Source organism: Limanda limanda, chromosome 16 (assembly GCF_963576545.1).
Source record: "Limanda limanda chromosome 16, fLimLim1.1, whole genome shotgun sequence".
NCBI lineage: Eukaryota > Metazoa > Chordata > Actinopteri > Pleuronectiformes > Pleuronectidae > Limanda > Limanda limanda.
The window spans coordinates 22,778,110-22,798,131 of record NC_083651.1 but is presented as its reverse complement, the minus strand read 5'-3'; the positions used below and the strand labels follow the sequence as shown (position 1 = coordinate 22,798,131).

At 40.7% G+C, this 20,022-nt stretch overlaps 1 protein-coding gene across 1 annotated transcript in view; it reads left to right on the top strand.

Moving 5' to 3' along the window:
• The window catches only part of lrp1bb (low density lipoprotein receptor-related protein 1Bb), a 180,215-nt gene that overhangs the window by 1,300 nt on the left and 158,893 nt on the right, over positions 1–20,022 (top strand). Inside the window, exon 2 of the mRNA XM_061088066.1 lies at positions 5,094–5,216. Within this exon, the coding sequence (XP_060944049.1) occupies positions 5,094–5,216 (123 nt within the window). The remainder of the gene's footprint in view (positions 1–5,093; positions 5,217–20,022) is intronic.

Genomic DNA, 20,022 nt, shown 5'->3' with positions numbered 1-20,022 from the left:
TCTATCTCTCTATCCTGAGATGGCTTTGAGATTTCTAAGAATTCCCCTTTTTCCCCCTCTACAATCAACAAGGGGAGATGAGTGCTGCAGAACTGACACGCACATATAATCTTGGGCTTGCGTCCAGAAAGTGCTGTGACATTCTGAAATCGTTCATCAGTCAGCGGAGTCACGGTACTCTCTCTAGTCTCCATATTCTGATCAGACTTGACGCGGTTGACATTTAAGTCTAAATACCACATGGTGTATGTGACTTCTCGTGATACGCTTGTAATAAAGATTTATTATGCAGGTGAGACTTCATTGAGATGCGCCGCACTGCACTGCATCTTTTGGCAGATTCAAGATATGGAAACCAACTTATTCTGTTGTTGTACTTAATAACCTGGATCGTTTGGCTCATAAACACGTGCTTATTCATGATGCATGTGCGACCTGCAACTGGCCACAATGCCAAGTCTGCTGTGACACTGTAAAAAGGGTTTAAGGTCACTCTATATGTACATGGGTTTCTACTGTGTGAGTGTGTGTGTGTGTGTGTGTGTGTGTGTGTGTGTGTGTGTGTGTGTGTGTGTGTGTGTGTGTGTGTGTGTGTGTGTGTGTGTGTGTGTGTGTGTGTGTTTGTAAGTACTTGCAGAAGAAAATATTCCAAGTACATTTTAATGTCTGTGCCATAGTACACTTGTCCTCAGAAACTAGTGAAAAATGTATTTATTCATTCAACTCAGGTTACAAAACCCATGAATCCCTGAGCAGAATATTCCAGCCTCATACACTCACAATGGTATTCATATTAACAGTCTGACATCAGGGTGATGGAGGAGTTTTACTTCTATTTTTTGCACATACTTTATAGCTACTCATTTGGGTGAATGATTTGTACATAACCCCTGAAACCCCAGTAACTAATTCGTCATTCAAGTTTTGTGCAGGTGTAGAAATGAATTGTATTGGTTAGAAAAGGGTCATAATAAAGTTGAGGAACGGATTGTATCAGTGGTGATGCTACACAAAGATTATATATTCAAAGAATCCAGAGAGAGGTCAGATCCTTTTGTTGCCGTAGTGTAGCAGTCGTAACCATCTGGGTCATGGAAGGACGCTGCCCCTTCGTTCATTTCTTTTTTATAGTATCTTTGTGTAGCATCTGCAATCATTTCAGATATCGATCATTGTCTCATCGTCTCTTTTACTTTTCAAATATTTAACTGCAAACCCTGAACATCACTCTACACATTATTTTTGTCTAATGCAATTCTTTCCAATCCAAGAGGCTGGTAGGCTGCTATCTTTGCTTGGCTTCGGAAACAGAGAAGCAACATGATAATCAGTTTAAATAGTTGTATATCATTTGTTTTTTATTTTTCATGGTAATTCGGGGAACTGCAAAAATAACTTCACTCTGACTAAAATGTCAATTTATACACAAGAGGCAAATAATGAACCTGGAGTAACATCTAGCTTGGCTCTCGAAAAAAATATCAGAACCACTTATCTGTACTTTTAAAGCTCACTTACATTAGAGGGTTGTCATGGCTATGAGGTTGCTATGAAACCAAGAGAGACTCTTGGAAGTCCTTGACATTGGCCTATCACCTAATCCCATAAAACCGCTACTTGATATTTTACACATTGATTTTACAACTGTGAGTTAATTAGTGAGAAGTGGTTGTCGGTGATTTTCAGGTTTGCTCTTCCCCTCTTCTTCCAATCTCTGTGGCGAGCTGAGCTAATGTTCAGTGGGTAACAGACAGTCAGTTTCCTACTAAGTTTCTAAGTGTGGGTTCGTGCAAAATTATTATTTTTTTTGCTTTTGAGGACACAATGTTTTTGCTGCCATGGTTGCAATGTCCATGGTTTTATTTCATGTCACCTTCGTCGCACGTCATCCCTGCTCTCTCTCTCCCAATGTTTTCCGCCTGCTTGTACACCGACAACTGAAGTGAAGTAAGAAATTAAAAAAAAAGAAAATTTTTGAAACACATTATTCAACTTAAATCACCAGCTGCAGCTCTTAGTTCAAGGACTCAAATTATTTGTTTGGCCATTTTTCTCTTCAGGAGTGAAGCTTTCTTTGAGTGTAAAGTAAATTGTTGTTTATGCTTCACAAATTAATTTCTTGCCAGAGCTATTCAAAGACTTCTTTCTCTTTCCTCTACACTAGTTTGCCGGGTGACTTTGAGCGCCCTGAATGCAACATGGGTCTAATGGACTATCACTGCCCTGTCAAGTTCACACACGGCTTTCTATGGAGCGCGGAGCAGGTTGGAGGAGCTGCAAATAGCTTCTCTGAGAGGCAGCTCCTCCTCAACCTGCAGCCGTAAGATAGCCCTGACTTAGGAATATTCTCAGATCTTCCTTTTTCCAGCTGCACAGCATAGCTGACGTTTAATTTGCCAGTTTGAGCTGTGCGCTGCACTGCTGCTTTTATAACATAGGTTTTGTTTGAATAGGCCCGTGGCTTACGTCTTATCCACTGTACCATATTGTGAACTGTGTGTCTGATGCAATTCAGGGGATTGTAATGCCTTAGTGCGTTATAGCTCTGGAATATAATATTGTTTAGAGGGATAAATGAATACCTAAGCTCTCATGTAATTCAGACTTTAATAGGACGGAGAAAATGGGAGTGGATGCTGTATTGCAAAAATGCAGGATGTAGAGATTTGCTGTGTGTTCATGCAGAATACTGGAATTATTTTATAGATATGATAGTTTTACTCACACAGGTGTGCACACTATCTAAACTGCCTACCTTACTTTGCTGGAATTTTGCTCCTGTAAAAATCGGTTCCTTTTTTCAGCATCGCTTCAATGAGCCACAATTTTGTGCCGGTGGTGGCTCTAGTGTTTCAGGAATATAGCCCATCAAAATGTGCCTGGCTGAGTGCATCAGTGTGTCTCCCACTGTCATGGTAATGGAACCAGGTTTTCCACACTTACTGAAGGTTGCTGCTGCCTATATTCTATTCCTGCCGCGCATATTTCTATAAAATTACCTGAAATTACCTGCCTCTCTTGTGCAGATCCATTATTAAATGGAGGCAGACACAAAGAAACAACATGGGTTTTCCCATTCAGCCTTCTCCTTGACACTGGCTGCAGGGATAGCCAGCGTCAAGGAGAAGGCTGTTTGGAGAAGGAGAAGGGCGAGATGAATTTACACAAGAGGTCATTTGCCTGATTCATATTTGGCCTTTTAGCTTTCAAGGTGAAGTGGCATGAAAGGAGGTAGAACATCAATAGGTAACTGTCTGCTCTGAGATTCAGGGGCAGTTTCTTTCATGGCTTCCATCACGAGCTCAGGAAATGGCCCTTCTGTCACCAACCCCTCTGCTTTTCAGTGGTAATCAATTCAGCTTTAGAAGCTTCGGAGACATCCCTGTAGAGACTTCGGCAAACTGAACATGCTGCTGCCAACCTCCAGCCCAGCATGGGCCTTTTGATGCCTTGGGTTATTTTTTTATTTTTTTTTGAGGAGAAATGTAAATAATGTAGACAGCAGCACACTCGGCTCACAAACACTTGACATGTGTTTAAAAATGCAATTAATGTCAGTGTAATTAATGTCAGAAGAATGTGTGACCCTCATTGTAATTCACCATTAAACTGTCAAAGCAGGCACAGTCCATCATACTAAAGTGTCCTGTGCTGAAGCTGACAGCCTGTTTCTGCTGAAGATCACAGCAAGAATCTCGGCCTTGCTCAAAAATAGTGTTTTAATGAAGTTAACATTTTATTGAGGAATATTTCTCAGACTACATTGTTTTGTGTCGGAGGTATTTCACAGTTAATGGGCAGAAATAATGATCGTGGACAATTTCCTCGAGTAGTATAGAGGCTACTTAGAGTTACCTTATTCTCTGATCAATATGACATGAATTTTATTAAATTTTTTTCTTTGAAGGTTTGATGGCTTTGGTGTGTAATTTTACGAACCCCCCCTTCTTTAAAAACTGGGGAAAAAATGGGCTTTGAATATTCAAAAGAGACCTTGATTTAACTTGTATGATTATATTGCATCAGCCTGAATAGAGGAGGAAGAATGGATGAGATGTTTGACCTTTTCAGATTTGTCCCCGGGTAGTGAATCTGCTGGAGGGTGCCGGGGCAGGGAGCAGCCGTGCGTTGAATTATCACTCCCACTGTTCAAACGCTGCAGACCTGATCTCCCACTTGCTCCACTCCCACCACTAATGGGTTAGGAACACACTGGGAAAAGGAGACGGAGATAGGGAGAGGGAGGGGGGGGCGGCTGCAGCCTGCCGGATGGTCTGCGGGTTAAGCTAAGAAACAAATTACCGTTTTTCCTCTGCTCTGAGGAGAAGTAGCGACAGGTCACTTTGTGGTGTCAAATCTTTAGCAAAGGCTTATGTCATTCTGCAGAATGATGGAGCGCAGTCTCTGACAGCTACCGGCAGGAAACATGTCAACACTTTGACGGATGCTTGCTATATTGAAAGGCTATGATGACATTTTAGTTGACTGTGCTTTCACCCCCCCTCCTCCTCCTCTCTCCCCCCCCCCCCCCCCCCCCATTCAGCCATCAAATGCAAGTACAACACCAAGGAGGCAAGACGATAAGAACAAACTTGCCAAACTGCTTTGTAATAGTTTGCCAAGGCGCGAAGGACATCTTGTCTTTGTTGGAGGAAAGCAGCTGTCAAAATCACAAAGCCAGGGCACCGCCTGCTTCTGCTTCTTTTGGTTTTAATCTTCTGGAAAAAAAATGTTTAGCCTTCTGCTCTGTCAAAGAAGAGTGCTTTGCAAAAAAAATAAAATGCTGACAAAAGGACATGCAGTACTTGAGATTAAGCAGTACATGACTGTACATGCCTGTTGGCTTTCACCCTGTTCATTCAGCTCCATTCTACCTGGAAAGATAATCGTGTCAGTGTCTCTTCACTGGATCCATTTATGTGCACATGGTTCCAAAACAAGTACACAACTGTCGCTCCTCTCACACTCATGCTCAAGTTTACCTCCAGTGCATGTTTTCTGGTGAATCATGTGAACCACCTGCTCAGTGCCATCACCTCATGCTGCATCTTCTCTGTCTCTTTCTCCACCCCCTTTTTCCTCATGTCATCCAGAAGCCATTGTGTGTGACATTGGGGAGTTTCACTGTCATGACAAGAGCACCTGCGTCCCCGAGGCCTGGCTCTGCGACGGCGAGCCTGACTGCCCGGACGACTCAGACGAAACTGGTCCAACTTGTAAGTCAGCCATCACATCCATACCTCACTAATACAACACTGTCAACACCTCATTTGTCAGGAATTTTAATTTTTTGTTGTTTTAAGACCTGTGTTTGTTTGAAATGAGCCTTACAAGTGGGAATCCACACTCTGATTTCAATATGAACATTCATCAGCCCTGTGAAGAACTGGTGACCTGTCTGGTGTGTGTCCCCTCTCACCCAACCCACTAAATACCAGTATAGGCTCCAGCTTCACCAGCCACTGCACTAGATTAATTAGACAGAGATAACTTGTTCGGGAACAATTCGTTTTTTTTAATTAATACAACTTTATCAACTGGTATGCTATTACTTTTTATTTATTTAATTTCTTTTTTTTTATCTTAAAAAATGTAATGAAGTTGCACAATAATGACATTAAGCAGAACACGCAGTTAAACAAATGCCTCCATCCCAGCACAGAAAACCAAATGAATAGAAACATTAAAAAACCACAAGTAATGAATGATAAATTCTCCAAAGCCAAAACAAATTAAGTATGTAAAAAATTTGAAAAACAAGGGCGAAGTAAAATTGAAAGTGTGGTGACACAACACGCCTCGCACCATAGATGTGACAGATAAATTGCCATCTAATTTTGCAGCACATTTCAGCTGCGTTCAAATCTCGACACAATCATCCTCAAAATGTTATTTTCACTTTGCAATTCTTAATGTGTGTGTTGGCTGCCAGGCCTTCTGAAGTTTATCATTAGATCTATTCAGATTGGATCCAACTTTCTCTAGTTCCAACAGCTCTCATTACTTCTCTCATCCAGTGAGTGGAGCTGGGGAGAAGTAACAGGACACGTGTGTTGTACATTCAATAATTCAGCAATCATCACTGTGACTCTGGGGTTTTTCCTAAACTTACTCTATTGAGGTTTTCTAGCACAAAATCGGATTATTGTTAACAAGATAATTGCATAGTCCTTGATTCAAGTGTTTTGGAAATTTCAATCAAGTCTTATGGAGCACATAATTATAAAAATTGCAGTTTCTTTCTTTAAATAGATTTGATCCATTTTTATGTTTTTTTTCTTTGTTGGCTGAAGTGCTCATTTCTTTTTCTTATCACTATAAATGGTTCAACATATTTTTTCAGTGCAGTGAAATGAGAAACAGTTTGTGTGATCGAGCAGTTTGAAATTTATTTGACTGTACCACCTATAGATACATTTAGTTCCACTGCAATACTTTAAATATTTAATGCTGCATCTGATTACGTTTGAGCTATTTCAATTACAGTATCATATATCACATGCCAGACATGCAATGGTAATAATTATAATACTGATACTGATAAATTATGTTTATAATAATATATATATAATATAATCTGGGATAAACTAAATCTCTAGCTATTAAAACAAGTACAAACTACTGACAATATAATATGACTACAGTATAATGTATTTTTGTTTGTCCTCCACATTAGGATTGGCTCGTTACTATCATTATTTACATACTTCTCAGAAATAGATTTCCTTTAATGGATAAACAGAGGATCAGTTTCATGTTATTATGAGTTTAATTAGCCTTTGTAAATAATGAGCCAAAAGAAGGAGCCAAATTATAACCATCATTCCTGGTTCCTCATCCCTGTGTCATTACTCTCACTGGCTAAAATGAGGCCATTATAGTTTCTGCAGTGACATCTTCACAAATTGACCACAGTGTGCGATGATCATGAATCCCCCAGTGTGCAACAGGTCATTTATATAGTATGCTACTTGTGGCTGGAAATGCTTGTTACAGAAACAGATATCATACTGGTTTTCTTTTTTCTCAGAGAGAGCATTCAAATATTTGAAAAAAACAACAACCACTAATGATATCATCAGAGTCCAGAGACTTCTCAACTTTCCAACTGCATTTGCTGAAACTGAGCAGCTTTAGGATTGTGTGCTTTTTGGAACTGGGTCCACACTGGGTACTAAAAGTCAGGATGTCTAGACTGTCTCTGGGCATTAGATGGTTATCAATCAATGGGTTGAACCTCCTTTTTTAATCTTTTTTCCTCACAAGTAACCCCAACTTCAAACGTCCCGTTAACCACCTCAGATTAGCCTGCCCAGTTTGGCAACAGCTGCAGGAAATGTGAATCTGATTCTGTAATCAAAGCACAGAACCAATAAATGTTAAAGATTCAAGAGACAAGGAACAGCTAATTGAATGCATGTGGTGTGTAGTCTGAGAATTTGTTTTCAAAATAAGTTTAAGATTTGCTGTATATTATAGGTACAACCTGTCACTTTGGCTTTGTGAAATATGTTTTAAATATAAATTATAGAAAATAACCTCTGCTCTATTGCTGTGGGCCAAGCCGTAATCTCCAGAAGGCCATTAATTATCACTGCTATTAATGTTGGCACTGCTTTAATTTACAATGCCTGCAACAAAATGACCTCGCATATAGAGGTGGAATCTGGCTCAACTCATCATCATTGACTATGTATTGATTAAAACAGGAATTAGATCAATTTACCCTGCAAACAAAAAGACAAGGTTGGAATGTATTCTGCCTTCTTCAATGATAGCAAGGGCTGCAGTAACCTGGAAATAAAAGATCCTTTCGATAGGATGATATACACCGAGCAAAGCGGTGGGGGATTAAAATAATGGCACAAGAAACGGTGCAAAGCATGGTGCGCAGCCATCAGTACTCTGATACGACTGTGAATATTTTGGGCATTATACAGAGGAATTTATTATCTTTGGAATAAGGCAAGGTAATACATTACACTCCTGTCACCTCGAAATATGAAAATGGTGCCACTGATGGCCTCTCTCTCCCCTGCTCCCTCTCGGTCAGGGAGATGTAATCTGCATCTCCACAGCCTGTGGGGAGGAGGAAAGGGAAGGTGGCCTTGGATTGCAATTCCAAGAGACTAGAAGGAGGCATTGGTTTATCCGCTGAGCCGCTGCTCCCGTGGGACTGGGCAGCTGACGACAGTTATTCAGGGAGTCAGGAAAAACAGCTTGTCCCCACTAATGTCTGAAGAAAACCCAGCAAAGAGGCAACTCTCCAATTGGTCAGCAGCTCAAGCAAATGCTTTCTGTACAATGAGTCAAAGTTTTCGTGCGTGTTATGTTATGACACCAAACGGCATCTTGTGATGTGACAGTTAAAGTGGAAACATTAAAAATTCACTGAGAGCGTGATAATCACATTCTTAGTTTGTGTAGCATACTTAGAAGGAAGTCTAAATGCCAAGGCTGTCTGTAGACATGCACGTCTGCTGTTTGCTCTACGTGTTAGATTATGTGGGACAGTCATAATTTACTTTCTGTAAATATCACTTCCAGTCGAAATGTATAACAACTCTCGATTCTAATGGCTGTCTGTGTGCAGCTCTCTCCCTTTTTGGATGCTTCACGCTTGGGAAAAAAAAGTGTCTCAGAACTTAAATCCATCATGAGTCCTTCAGGAAACGATTTCATGGACTTGGCTCGATTCGGTAGTGCTGCTCTGAGACACTTTTTGTGAATCTGGCGAAACATGGAGACCAATGAATCCTCTGATTAAATTGTCACTCCCAGAGGAAAATACAATATAAAGGGTCAGCGGCTGACTTCAAAAACATGGCCGCTGGAGCTGTAGCCCGACCCAGTCCAAAATGATGTTGATCTCAGTGTCCTCTAAGCACAGGGGAGGAGAGCTGTTCAAAGGCGACTCTCTCAGGGGTGCTTTCACTCATTCCCCTTCAACTACAGGGGAGGGCATGTCTCCCCATGCATTCCTCTAAACTCCTCAGATTCTCTACTTTGGGCTCATGGGTTTCCTACAGAGAGCTTAAAGAACAAGCAGCATGTTGAAAGACCAGTAATGAAAGAAAAGAAAATATCCTCCATGATCCTGCACAGGTTGCAGCAAGTTGATTTCCTAGGTTTGCCAGTGGGTATATCTGGGTTACCGACTTCTTGTAAATGCCACTTGAATAATAATGAGAGCAAAGTAAAGACATCAACCAAATAACATTGTCAGTTTCTGCTCAGACGTGCAGAAACACTGCCGCCTCCAATGTTAAGTCTCATCACATTAGTTTCCGAACTCCATCTTGTATGTTTGATTTCCTCTCTCCAGTGTTTTAGTATCCTTGTTTTGATTACCAACATTTACAGACAGGAAATGAAAACATTTGATAACTTAAAAATACGCTATGCCATATGCTATTTTGTGCAATAGCAATTAAGACTTTTGATTCTGATTTCTCCGATATCTCTGATATCCGCAGCTTCCTCCTCCTCCTCAAACATGTCTCTTACCAGCTGAGCCTTGGTCAGTGGGTCAGAAGGAACATCCTCGGGTTCTGAATCTTCCTTGTTATTTTCGTTGTTGTTTTCATGATTGAAACAATGTGTTCCCTCGCTTAGATCGTCTGAAACGCAACTTGAATTCTTCTTCAGGAGGCTACGAGCACTGAAAAAAGGTTTATATAAATATGTTGCACCAGGTCTAATCGCAATGTTTCCTTTATCTTATCCTTACCTTGTTTTTCATAATTGAAGAAAACATAAAAAATTGTTGATGCTGCTGTTTGTTGTTTTTTAGCTGCATAATAGTATCATGGGAAAACTGCAGACAATTACACCAAGATTCCTCTAACCATACTCGACCGTTAATGCTGATGACGCACTTTTGATTCTGATCGTGACGCACATTTGTAAGATGTTACACTCTTTAAACATTCAAGCATGTGGAAGTGGTTGATAAAGCCCCTCTGGAAACTCTGCTTACAAGTGCAAATACTATGAGGTGGGTCTGTCTGCGATGAAGCTGCAGTAACCATAGTGAGTGTATTTTAAGTTGCCTATCAACCTCCTGCAGGGTATTCTTTCTGGCAAGTGCCGTATTGAAATAAATGTATCGCAAATGTGCCCGGTCCCCATGAGAATTGGTGCCAGTAGGATGGAGGTTTAGGGGGTAATGTAGCGTAGCACCTTGTTATTGAGCTGAAGGACAGGGCCTGTTGCATTATGTAACATTTATTTTCCCTCCTCTCCGTCTCGTTCCTCCTCCTGAGAGGTAACCCTCCTGTTGACTCATCAAAAACTCCACTGCGTTGCATGCTTATTTTCAAGCGCCACTTTTGCATATATATCGGTGAAGGAGATTCACGGACAGTGCTGGACTTTTTTTTTAAATTTATGAGACAATTACATCACACTTCAGCTTTCATTCTGCTGTCTTGCGTTAGGAGAAAACATTTTCCCTCCCTCTCACCATTTGGAACAGAACTTGTGTACACTTCCTTAGGCTCTTTCCATCTGTTTTCACAATAGTTCCAATAGACAGGGAGCCGGCACGACAATTACTGTGTGTATGTGTGTTTGTGCCTGGAAACATAAATTCCCATGAAGACACTGTCTGCCTCTATACGCGTCTGTGATCACTGCCATCAAAATTTGGCAGACACATCATCCTCTTTGCCCTTATGAATTGTTTTTATGCAGGTCTCCTCTTGCTGCGTTGCCCCTATTTCTGTAGTTCTACACATCTCTCCATGTTTAAGCATTAGGCAAAATCATTAGTGTGGGAATGAACGTCGTTGCTCGGTGACAATCTTGCGCCCACTCTGTGTCTCATCCGTGTCAGAAGTGATGCACCAGCAGAAGCTGCTTTGTCTCTGCTCCCTCAGCCCCCATCCCAACAGTTAAGCTGCACTGACACATTTCCCCCTTTGTATTCCCGGCTTGTATGAATATTATAAAGGACAGCGTCCCAGCTTGTCACCTGAAGAACCAAAGAAAAGAGCATACTTTATAAACTTGACACGCCTGCTGCCATGGCACCAGTGTGACATTTAAGCGCTAAAGTCTGCATTATCTCCCTGCTGCCACAGCAGAGAACAAAGCATCGCAGCGATATGAGCTTCAACTCCGAGCAAACACAGTGACACATACTTACAGACAGCCAATGAGAAAAATGGCCTGCAACATCGATGAGTGCTGTTCATCTCTCAGTTATACAGTAGCCGGGACTCGACTCTTAATGAGCATGACTCTGTGACTCTGGCCTTTATTTATTTATTAATAGTGAATAATGGATTGTTTAATAGATAGTGAAAGGAATGAGCTAATGCCCTCTCTTCCAGTCACTCTATAAACATCGTCATAGTCCAATGATTATTTCAAGGGAGCTGGATCAGTGCCAGAGGATATGTAGAGAAAAATACAGGTCCTCCCATTCACTGTGTGTATTGTACTCTCACCATGGTCCTCATTAAATGGGCCTTCAAGCCAAATCAGATGACTTATTTACTCACTTACGATCAATTGGTAGAGGCCAGCACACCAATCAACGCACTGACACTCATTTCATAGTGTGAAAACTATAAATAAAGTCAAAGGTCAAGTCTTTTCATGAAAACTGTATGGCGGGATCCAAGGTAACGGTATAAAATAACTCCAATTTATTTTGAAAGATGCAGGGTTAGTTTATTCTGTTCTGTTTTTCTCTCTCTTTCAACCAAACCCCAAAAACGTGCGTATTTCCACCTTGATTTATTGGAAAGAACTCACATCCTCCTTTCAAATGCCAGAGGAAGTTAACCAGTAGCTTCTGCATGTAGTGGAGGTGGTGTGGATTGAAACTGAGATAGAAGTGAGTCAATTATATGCTAGAATTTTTTCCACAACAATCTAATCAGATAAAATGGCAAAGCTTTAAAAACTTGTTTTGCTGCTCTCACGTGGCCACATACATACATAAATAAAGACTGCATTTAGATTTATGAATTTCATGATTGAAAGTGACAGTGGCTAGATTATAGGATGCGGACAGCAGTGTCTCGTGTTAAAGTCACATACATTGTTCAGCATAAAAACCCTAAGTTATTTTACGGTTGTAAGCAAATAACCAATATTGTTGTTTTTCTTGTCAAAATAATCTCTTTAAGGGATATTTTCTCGAAACAAAATTGACTGTACACACATTGGAATGGTTATGGCTGCAGTGATTGCATCCCCCCCCCTCCCCCCCCGTCCACAAAGAGACCCCATCTTAAAGCTATTTCAATGAAAGCGATGGGGGTCAAAGTCCACTGTCCTCATTCAGGGGGAAGAAAAAATTCCATTCTCACATTCAGCTTCCTGTAATTTGAGTTCTCAGACGTCTGAGCAATACAAATCAAGTGGGGATATTTAGTTTGTTTTAATCAACACTACAAATCTTCCTGCAGGGGATCTCAAGGTGCGTGGAATCATGTCGGGGTCTGTATGCTGTGTACTCTACCTGTTGGAACATTTGTTATCAAGAATGTGTTAAGAGTCATTAGCCCACAGCACCACATATGGCGCAGGGATTGAAGATCTGAGCTGTAATAACTCAGTGTGTGAATCCCACATGACAACGTCCCGACATGATAAACATGAATTCAGTTCGGGCAAAGCAATACATCAGAATCTCAATGCAACAATAACACAATTGTGTATTTACTTCATTGATGAAAGAATGGCAGCTTTAAATGCAGCACTGTGTATTGTCCTCCTAATGAGATCATTCTTCTCCGTGAATATTGGCTTTAACCTCTCTTACTGCAATATACAGTATGCATTATTCATTTGAAGCTGCCCCCAGAACAATTAGATTGTAACATTTGCATAATGGTCGGTCACAAAAGTATCTCTATCGACTAATTATGTCGGTGTTTTCCAAATAATGATAAATAGGAACATTTGCATTTTTTTTTTGTATGGTGTTTCTGAAGTGCCGCTATAGGGCGCAGTCCCGAGGCCACTCGAGTTCCTCTCCACAGACGGATGTATTGATTCTTTATTACACAGTAGAGCCAGGATGACATGGATGCCAACACCTGGCTTCACTCCACTGCACTGAAGCAACATCTCCCCTCTTTCAAATAGGTCTGATTGAATACGCTGCATCATTTACAGCAAATAATAAACAAATGCACACAGGAAATTAGAGCTTTTATTCATGATTACGCTCTTATATACTGGACCAGATGCCTATAGTATGTAGCCGATTGTATTGATTTCGGATTTCTAAAGACATTTTGAGTGAAGCCATGTATTATGCATGAGCTAATTTGTCATTTTTAAATGTGAATGCCCCAGAGGAAGGAAAAAAAAACGTTAAACAGGTTAATTCTTCAATGTTAGTGTTGGACTGGACTGTTGGAGGACTGGAGCATACATGCACTTACAATGCATGTTGCACTCACAACATGAGGCAGGTAAGAAACAAGGATCCAGATAGAGAATTATTACAGGAAAAAGGCAAGAAAAAGGCAATCATAAACTACCTTTCACATATGACGAGCGCAGCAGGGGATTTTCGAGTCAGAGGCTTTCACAACAACACCAATCTCCGTAGTGCTCTGGTAATGGGTTGTGCAGCATGTAGAGGAAGGAAGTAACATTTGAATTGCACTGCCGAGATGATGTGTTTCTGTTTAAAGCACATCGACATCGGCCTGCTCCACCGAAAGCTCTCAAATCTCGTCAGCATCTTCCATGGGTATGACACTGCTTTTTCAATCCTCACATATTTGTGTTGTTCTTGGCAGTTTTTGGGTCCATCGTGTGTTAGAAACCTGATCAATATGGCCACTCACTGGATAATCTGTATTCCCACGTGGTCTCACAGCGGCAGTCGATCGGACTTTATACAGAGTTCTTACTCGGATGAAGGCAGGAGAAACTGTGGAGAATGTCCACAGCAACTGACTCGGACATTAGCGTTCTCACATAGGCAGATGCTAAAAGTGTGATTTAAGTCTAGGGCTTTCGTTCTCCAGAGCAGTTCTGTTCTCAACATACATATATTGACTGTTTTTAATTGGTGTGTCTATATGTAATGATTGCGTGTGAAGAATAAATGTTCATCACTCTGGGTTCGCTGATTCTGGAGCACGCCACTTGTCAGAACTTTGACTTCAGCAGCCTCGTTTTAATTTCTGCTGTGCACGAAGATACGTATCCCCCTACATTTCTTCTGATTTAGCTGCACTTGGATCAGGCTGCACTCATTGGAGGTGGTGTTCCGATGCCTCATGATAAATTAATTTTGGGCAGAAGTTATACACCTTTTATCTGTGCCTCGCATTCAGTGTATTTTGTTTTGTATTTTACTCAAATTTGTATTCATGTCCTATAATTATACAAGAAATAAGATATACTTTCAAATCAACTATAGTAAACAAAGCAATAGTTGTTTTGTTTTGTAGTTTCAGCAGTTTCAGATCCACACCTACAAGCCTTGCTGGTTTGCAGCCATCCCACCACCTGTGATGGTTGAACTCATGAACCATTTAGTGGAGCAATGGAATATGTTCTTTCAGTTTAGTGGGTGTTACACTTCTGCTTCATATAAACCTGTTAAGTTGAAAAAATAAACAGGCTCCTTACTGTGTGACTGAGAAATCCATCAAATCTGTATTTTAAACTCCTGAAGTCAAAGAGAAAAGTTAATGATAACAGCTGTGAAGTGTGAAACATGGTGCATTGTGATCTCCTCTCAGAGGAAAGCTGCGTCTCTCCGAGCTGTGAAAGTAAAGAAGTGTTGAGCTCGAGAAGTAAAGAGAAATAAATCCTGCAGCCACAGCCTCGATCTTCACTGAAAGTATAACGGGTATCGTTTTCATGACGAGAGCCTAAAGGTGTGAATGTGCATTTCTCTTTCTCTGGCTGTGCCGATGCAGACTCACTATTTTTCATCATGAATAAACAATGTGAAGCAATATATTAAATCAGATTACGGGTCGCCAGGCAGAGAATATATTGAGGACATTACAACTAAGCAGTCAATCTGTCTGGGGCGAGCACACGGCAGTCGAGGAAATGGAACACCAGTGTAGACAATAACACACGGCACAGTACACGGGAAAAAGGTAAAGTTTGTTAAATTAACATTGACAATGCATTTGTTATCTGACAAATTATCTGATCTTGCAGCAGACGACAGTATCCAGTTGCATCGATTACAGAAATACTAAACTTTTGTCTGGGTATGTTTGGACACAGCATCACTTTGAAAGATCCTGGTCTGGTTTAATACAGAGCGTTATGTCTATTCTACACCTAAATGAGCACATATACATATTTTTGGGCGGGTGAACCGCTGATAAAAGGCAATTGACTGTTTTCCGATTGTCATTAGAGGAGTTTTCTCCCAATGCTGGTCCTGTTCGACATCATGAACGCACCAGAATCTGAGAAATTCATCTCACTGTTAAATAGCTGTTAAAAACAATAAGTACACACATGTTCACGATAGTTGTAGTCGTAGCAAACAAAACACAAGAAAGTGCAGACTGACAAAATATTACAGAAGATGAAATTAGTGAATTTAGTTTGAGTGAAATTCACATTTTCCAATGAAAACCTGTGCCTACTGCAGAGTCATTTGACCTGTGAGTGAATACTGATTGTATCCATTCCTCTTGCAGACAAGCTGCAAAAGATTTTAGTGTTTTTTTTTTTTTTTTGAAAACCGGGCGTTGAGTTGCAATCTAGGCTCATAGCAGCAGCAGCAGCAGCAGCAGCAGCAGCAGCAGCAGCAGCAGCGGAGAATCAAGATGTCAAACCTGCTCCCTGGTGTCAAGAAGTCCTCCACTTTGCATGAGCTGCTTTCATTGCAACAACCCCCTGGTGAATATCCTGCCACTAATAAATACATCACATCATTCATTTTAAAAAGATCTTTCCTGTAAAAAAGAATAATCCAGCCAGAAATGATGTTTGTCATCACAGCATCATTAAAATGAGTGAACAGTTGTCACAGCAGCCGCCAAACCCTGAGCAGCTGCTGCCATGACAACATGAAGCACCCGTCCCTCCCTCCAGTCATATTGTTAACAGGACAGTATATATCTTTTTATAGATTGGTGATGCAAAAGCATAAAACCATGATAATCTAAAAGCTCAGGATTTTTCCTCTGCCTTGGTTTCTCGTTAAAGTACGGTTTACAGTAGGTGATGCAGACAATATAGTTTATACAGACATAATGCAGCATGATGGGACATATTGTTAGTGGGCTACCTGGGAAAAGCGGTGTAAGCTCAGCACCATTAGACTGGAACACTGCAGCACGGATCAGCTGTAGTCACGTTAGAGCTGCGCCATTATTGTGGACGGCTGTGACACTTTGAAATGCTGCCAATGTACTGCCCTTCTGAAAAGTCGATTCAAGAGGTGCACTACTTGTTACGTAGTTAGTAACTGTATTCATTCAATTGTGAAATTCACTAACTTTGTGTATTCACTGGTCCTAGTGATTATGTTTTTCCATCATTTTGTCAGCTTTTATTTTTTTTACTGTATTACAAGAGGTTTGATGGAATGGTTAATGTGACTTTTATCCATCTTTTGTAATTGGAGAATTTAGTCAGAAAAATTTTAGCCTGGGGGCTGGAGATGGAGAACCTCTCCCGATGGGTTGACACACGTGTAGAAGACACAGACAAAGATGTCAAGAGAGTTTGTGGTCATTAGAGCTTGATAAACAAAACGTGATCCACGCAGCAGAGTTAATACGTCACTTCCTGCCTCTGTCTGCTGCACCCGGCTGCTCCACCTCCCGTCTGAAGCATGCGGAGGATTTGCTGCTGTTGTGAACACGAGAACCTCCCGCTGTGTTGTGCATGTTTGAAATGCAAACTCTGGATAAACCCTGTAGCCAATTCCCCAGGTGTTATCCAGGTGACACTTTTCTGTTGTGGAAGCTTTTAAATTGTTGGAGGAGCCTTTTCAGAGCTTGACTGAGAAACACAGGATAGCAAAACATTGCAACTTACTAACTAACAAACGTACGGCTGCAGATCTGAACCCTTGTGTACGCACACACCAAGGATTGTTTCTAAAGCCAAACCGAAGAACAATGCTCTTGACTGACCAAGTCGGCCTGGGTTTAATGTGCTGAAGGTGTAATGCTACAGAAACAAGAATTGAGGGAGATTATTGTTCCGAGCATCACCAGAGGCTGGCCATGCATAACCACATGCATGCAAAGCCATACACACTTTCCCAGCAGGGAGTCGTCCAGCTCATACTGTGCTGCTGGCTGCTTCTCAATAGCTCCACATGATTTTAGTCGTCGGATGACTACTCATTGTCCTGCTGATGCTGAGGAAGCGGGCAGCAGCTACACATTATAATTTCCCAAAGGCAGCTACAGCTTTCTCTAAATGTGGTTGATTGAAAATCAAGCATTTGATTTGCTCATAATTTGGTAAATGTGTTTCTCTGTCCGGGTAGAAACTGAGTGCTTGGTTTTTTTTTGTGGAAAATAATATAGACATATTGCGTTAGTGGTCAGACGAATACTGCAAGATAAGCTCTTTTGGGAAAGTAAATCACTTTAAATGTCAAGGGTAGAAAGGCCACACGGTAAAGTAATTCCTCTAAAGCGCCCTTCATGTTAAGATGAGTTTTTTGGAGACTGTTGCTTTGATGTCACTGTGTTTCTCATGCATTGATTATTTTCTAGCAGCCGACCACATTATCAACATTGACAGCCACATATTGATTTTCTATTTTTTACTACTTCAAACGACTCAAATCTAAATCTTAAAGAAAACACATTGACGAGGACCATCTGTCCGTCTGTGAACAGCCTCTCGTCTCCGTGCACTTTGAATCCAAACATGGTCACGTGCAGGAGCGAGGATGGTTGTCGGCTTATCTCTTCAGAGAAGATGGCTGGCATAGCTGCTAGTCAATATTGACTTCTTGCACAAGTTGATCACTTTAAAGTTAATTCTTCAACTCTGACACTGAATGTTTGCTCCCTCATTCCAGACGAGTACGCGTTCAAAGACTCGTCAGGCTTGTGGATGAGCAAAGACAGTCTGGACAAAAAAGAACAGGGTACCTAGAAACCTGAGAAGCAACATGTGGGAAAGCTGAACAGTGCGACCACTGCGATTAGCTTTCCAATTAATTTGTTCTGAATAATTTCAGGCTTCAACCAAGGTGGCTGTGGTAGCTGAAGCAGAGAGAGAAGGTCAGACAAGGATAGCAGCTAATGAAGAAAGAGATGTCGAAGTGCAGGAGGACGACAGCCAGTTACAGCAGAAACAGCAGGATGTATTGGCAGCAGACAGGGATACAACTATAAGTATTTATTCATTTATATATTTGTCCCAAAGTTCAAGGAAATACTACATATAGCATCTCATTCTGAGGGGAAAACTGTTATTAAACTCTCATTTATTTTATTGCACTGCATATTACTGCTGTGAGGATTCTTTGCCTTTGTGGTATTAATGCAGAACTGCACACAAGCAGCACAGACTCAGAGGAAGCTGTGATTCTGAAAAAAATACTGTCACACAACTCTTGTATATACACAATTCCTCCAGAATGTTGCAAAGACAATAATGAATGCAAAATCAACCAATCACTGATTCTTGCACATCTCACAACCCTGTCTAGTCTCTGCTACTTATTTTACTAATCATCATACTTTCATGCACGTTTCAGACATAGCAGCCTCGATGCACTTCTTTCTTGTTTGTGGTTGTGAAGGAGAAGCAGACTTGTGTGACACAAATATCTCACATTTACCAGCAAAAATTACTGCTGCACACAACCGTGCAACGCAATTCCCCAGTGCTCTGCATGAAAGCAGAGTTAATTTGATTTGTACCAAATGCAACGTTGTGTGGAAACACAAACACACAGAAAAACTAGTGGAAGGATGTGTAAAAATAGCTTAGGAATAGAAAGTAAAATGTTTAAACATGAAGGGAAAGCTTTATACAAGAAACATTGCGATGGTTTTTGCTACTTTCAATTGCTACCACAATTTAATTGCAGTAAACATGTATTCTAATGTTTAAAAAAAGCTGCTGTGATCCCCAAAAAAAAGCAGATAAAATCCTGGAGGGTCGGTGTTGCATTCGTTATTCAAGTCGAGCCTCAACATCACACATTGCCCAGACATCTTATAATCCAAACATCCTCAAGCTTTAACAAGGACAGATTTGATGTTCACACGCACACACACACACACACACACACACACACACACACACACAAGGTACACAAGCAGAATACCTGAAATATTCATGCCTTTTACGCTTTTTAGTCATTCTTCCACACCAGTGATGCAGCTCATCAGCTCAGAGATTAAACATAATTTTGTTGAACTGTTTGTCCATGAATTTTGTGAAAGTCGTCAGTTTTGGAGCTCAGGACGAAGAAAACTTTATTCATATATTTATTTATTAGTTTACAAAAGTACATTACTTGCTTTTTTCAACATTTTATATTCAACTTTCAGTGTGTGCATATTTAACTTGACATAGTTCACTTGTACATTTTCCCATACTGTTGTGACAGTAAGGGGACATTTACCATATATACTCTCTCACCTCTGCGGATGGATTTGTCATGATGTATGAGGGACCGTATCAAAAGGACTAATTGTTACTGCCTTCAGGCTCAGTAGCTGCACCACAGCACAGTGCATCGGGTAAAAGCTTCTCCTGTCTTGGCTCCTTCTCACAGTTCTGCTCCGGTTCATATTTACCTCCATGATTTTGCACTGTCATTGTACTTATGATCATATTAGAGATTTGTGTAAGAGGATAACGAGGTTAATGATGAACAATGTCGAGCAAACAAGTCACGGTAATTAAATATTTACCACCAAGGCCACATATACTCTTTTGGAGCCATTATAGGAACTTTACATTGGCGTTGTCTCAAGTCAGTTGATCAACATTAATTTTATAAGACAGTTAAAGTATTTTTCTTCTTTTTAATAATACTGAATCACTTTATATACAAGCTCAAGAATCTTCCACTGCTGATAG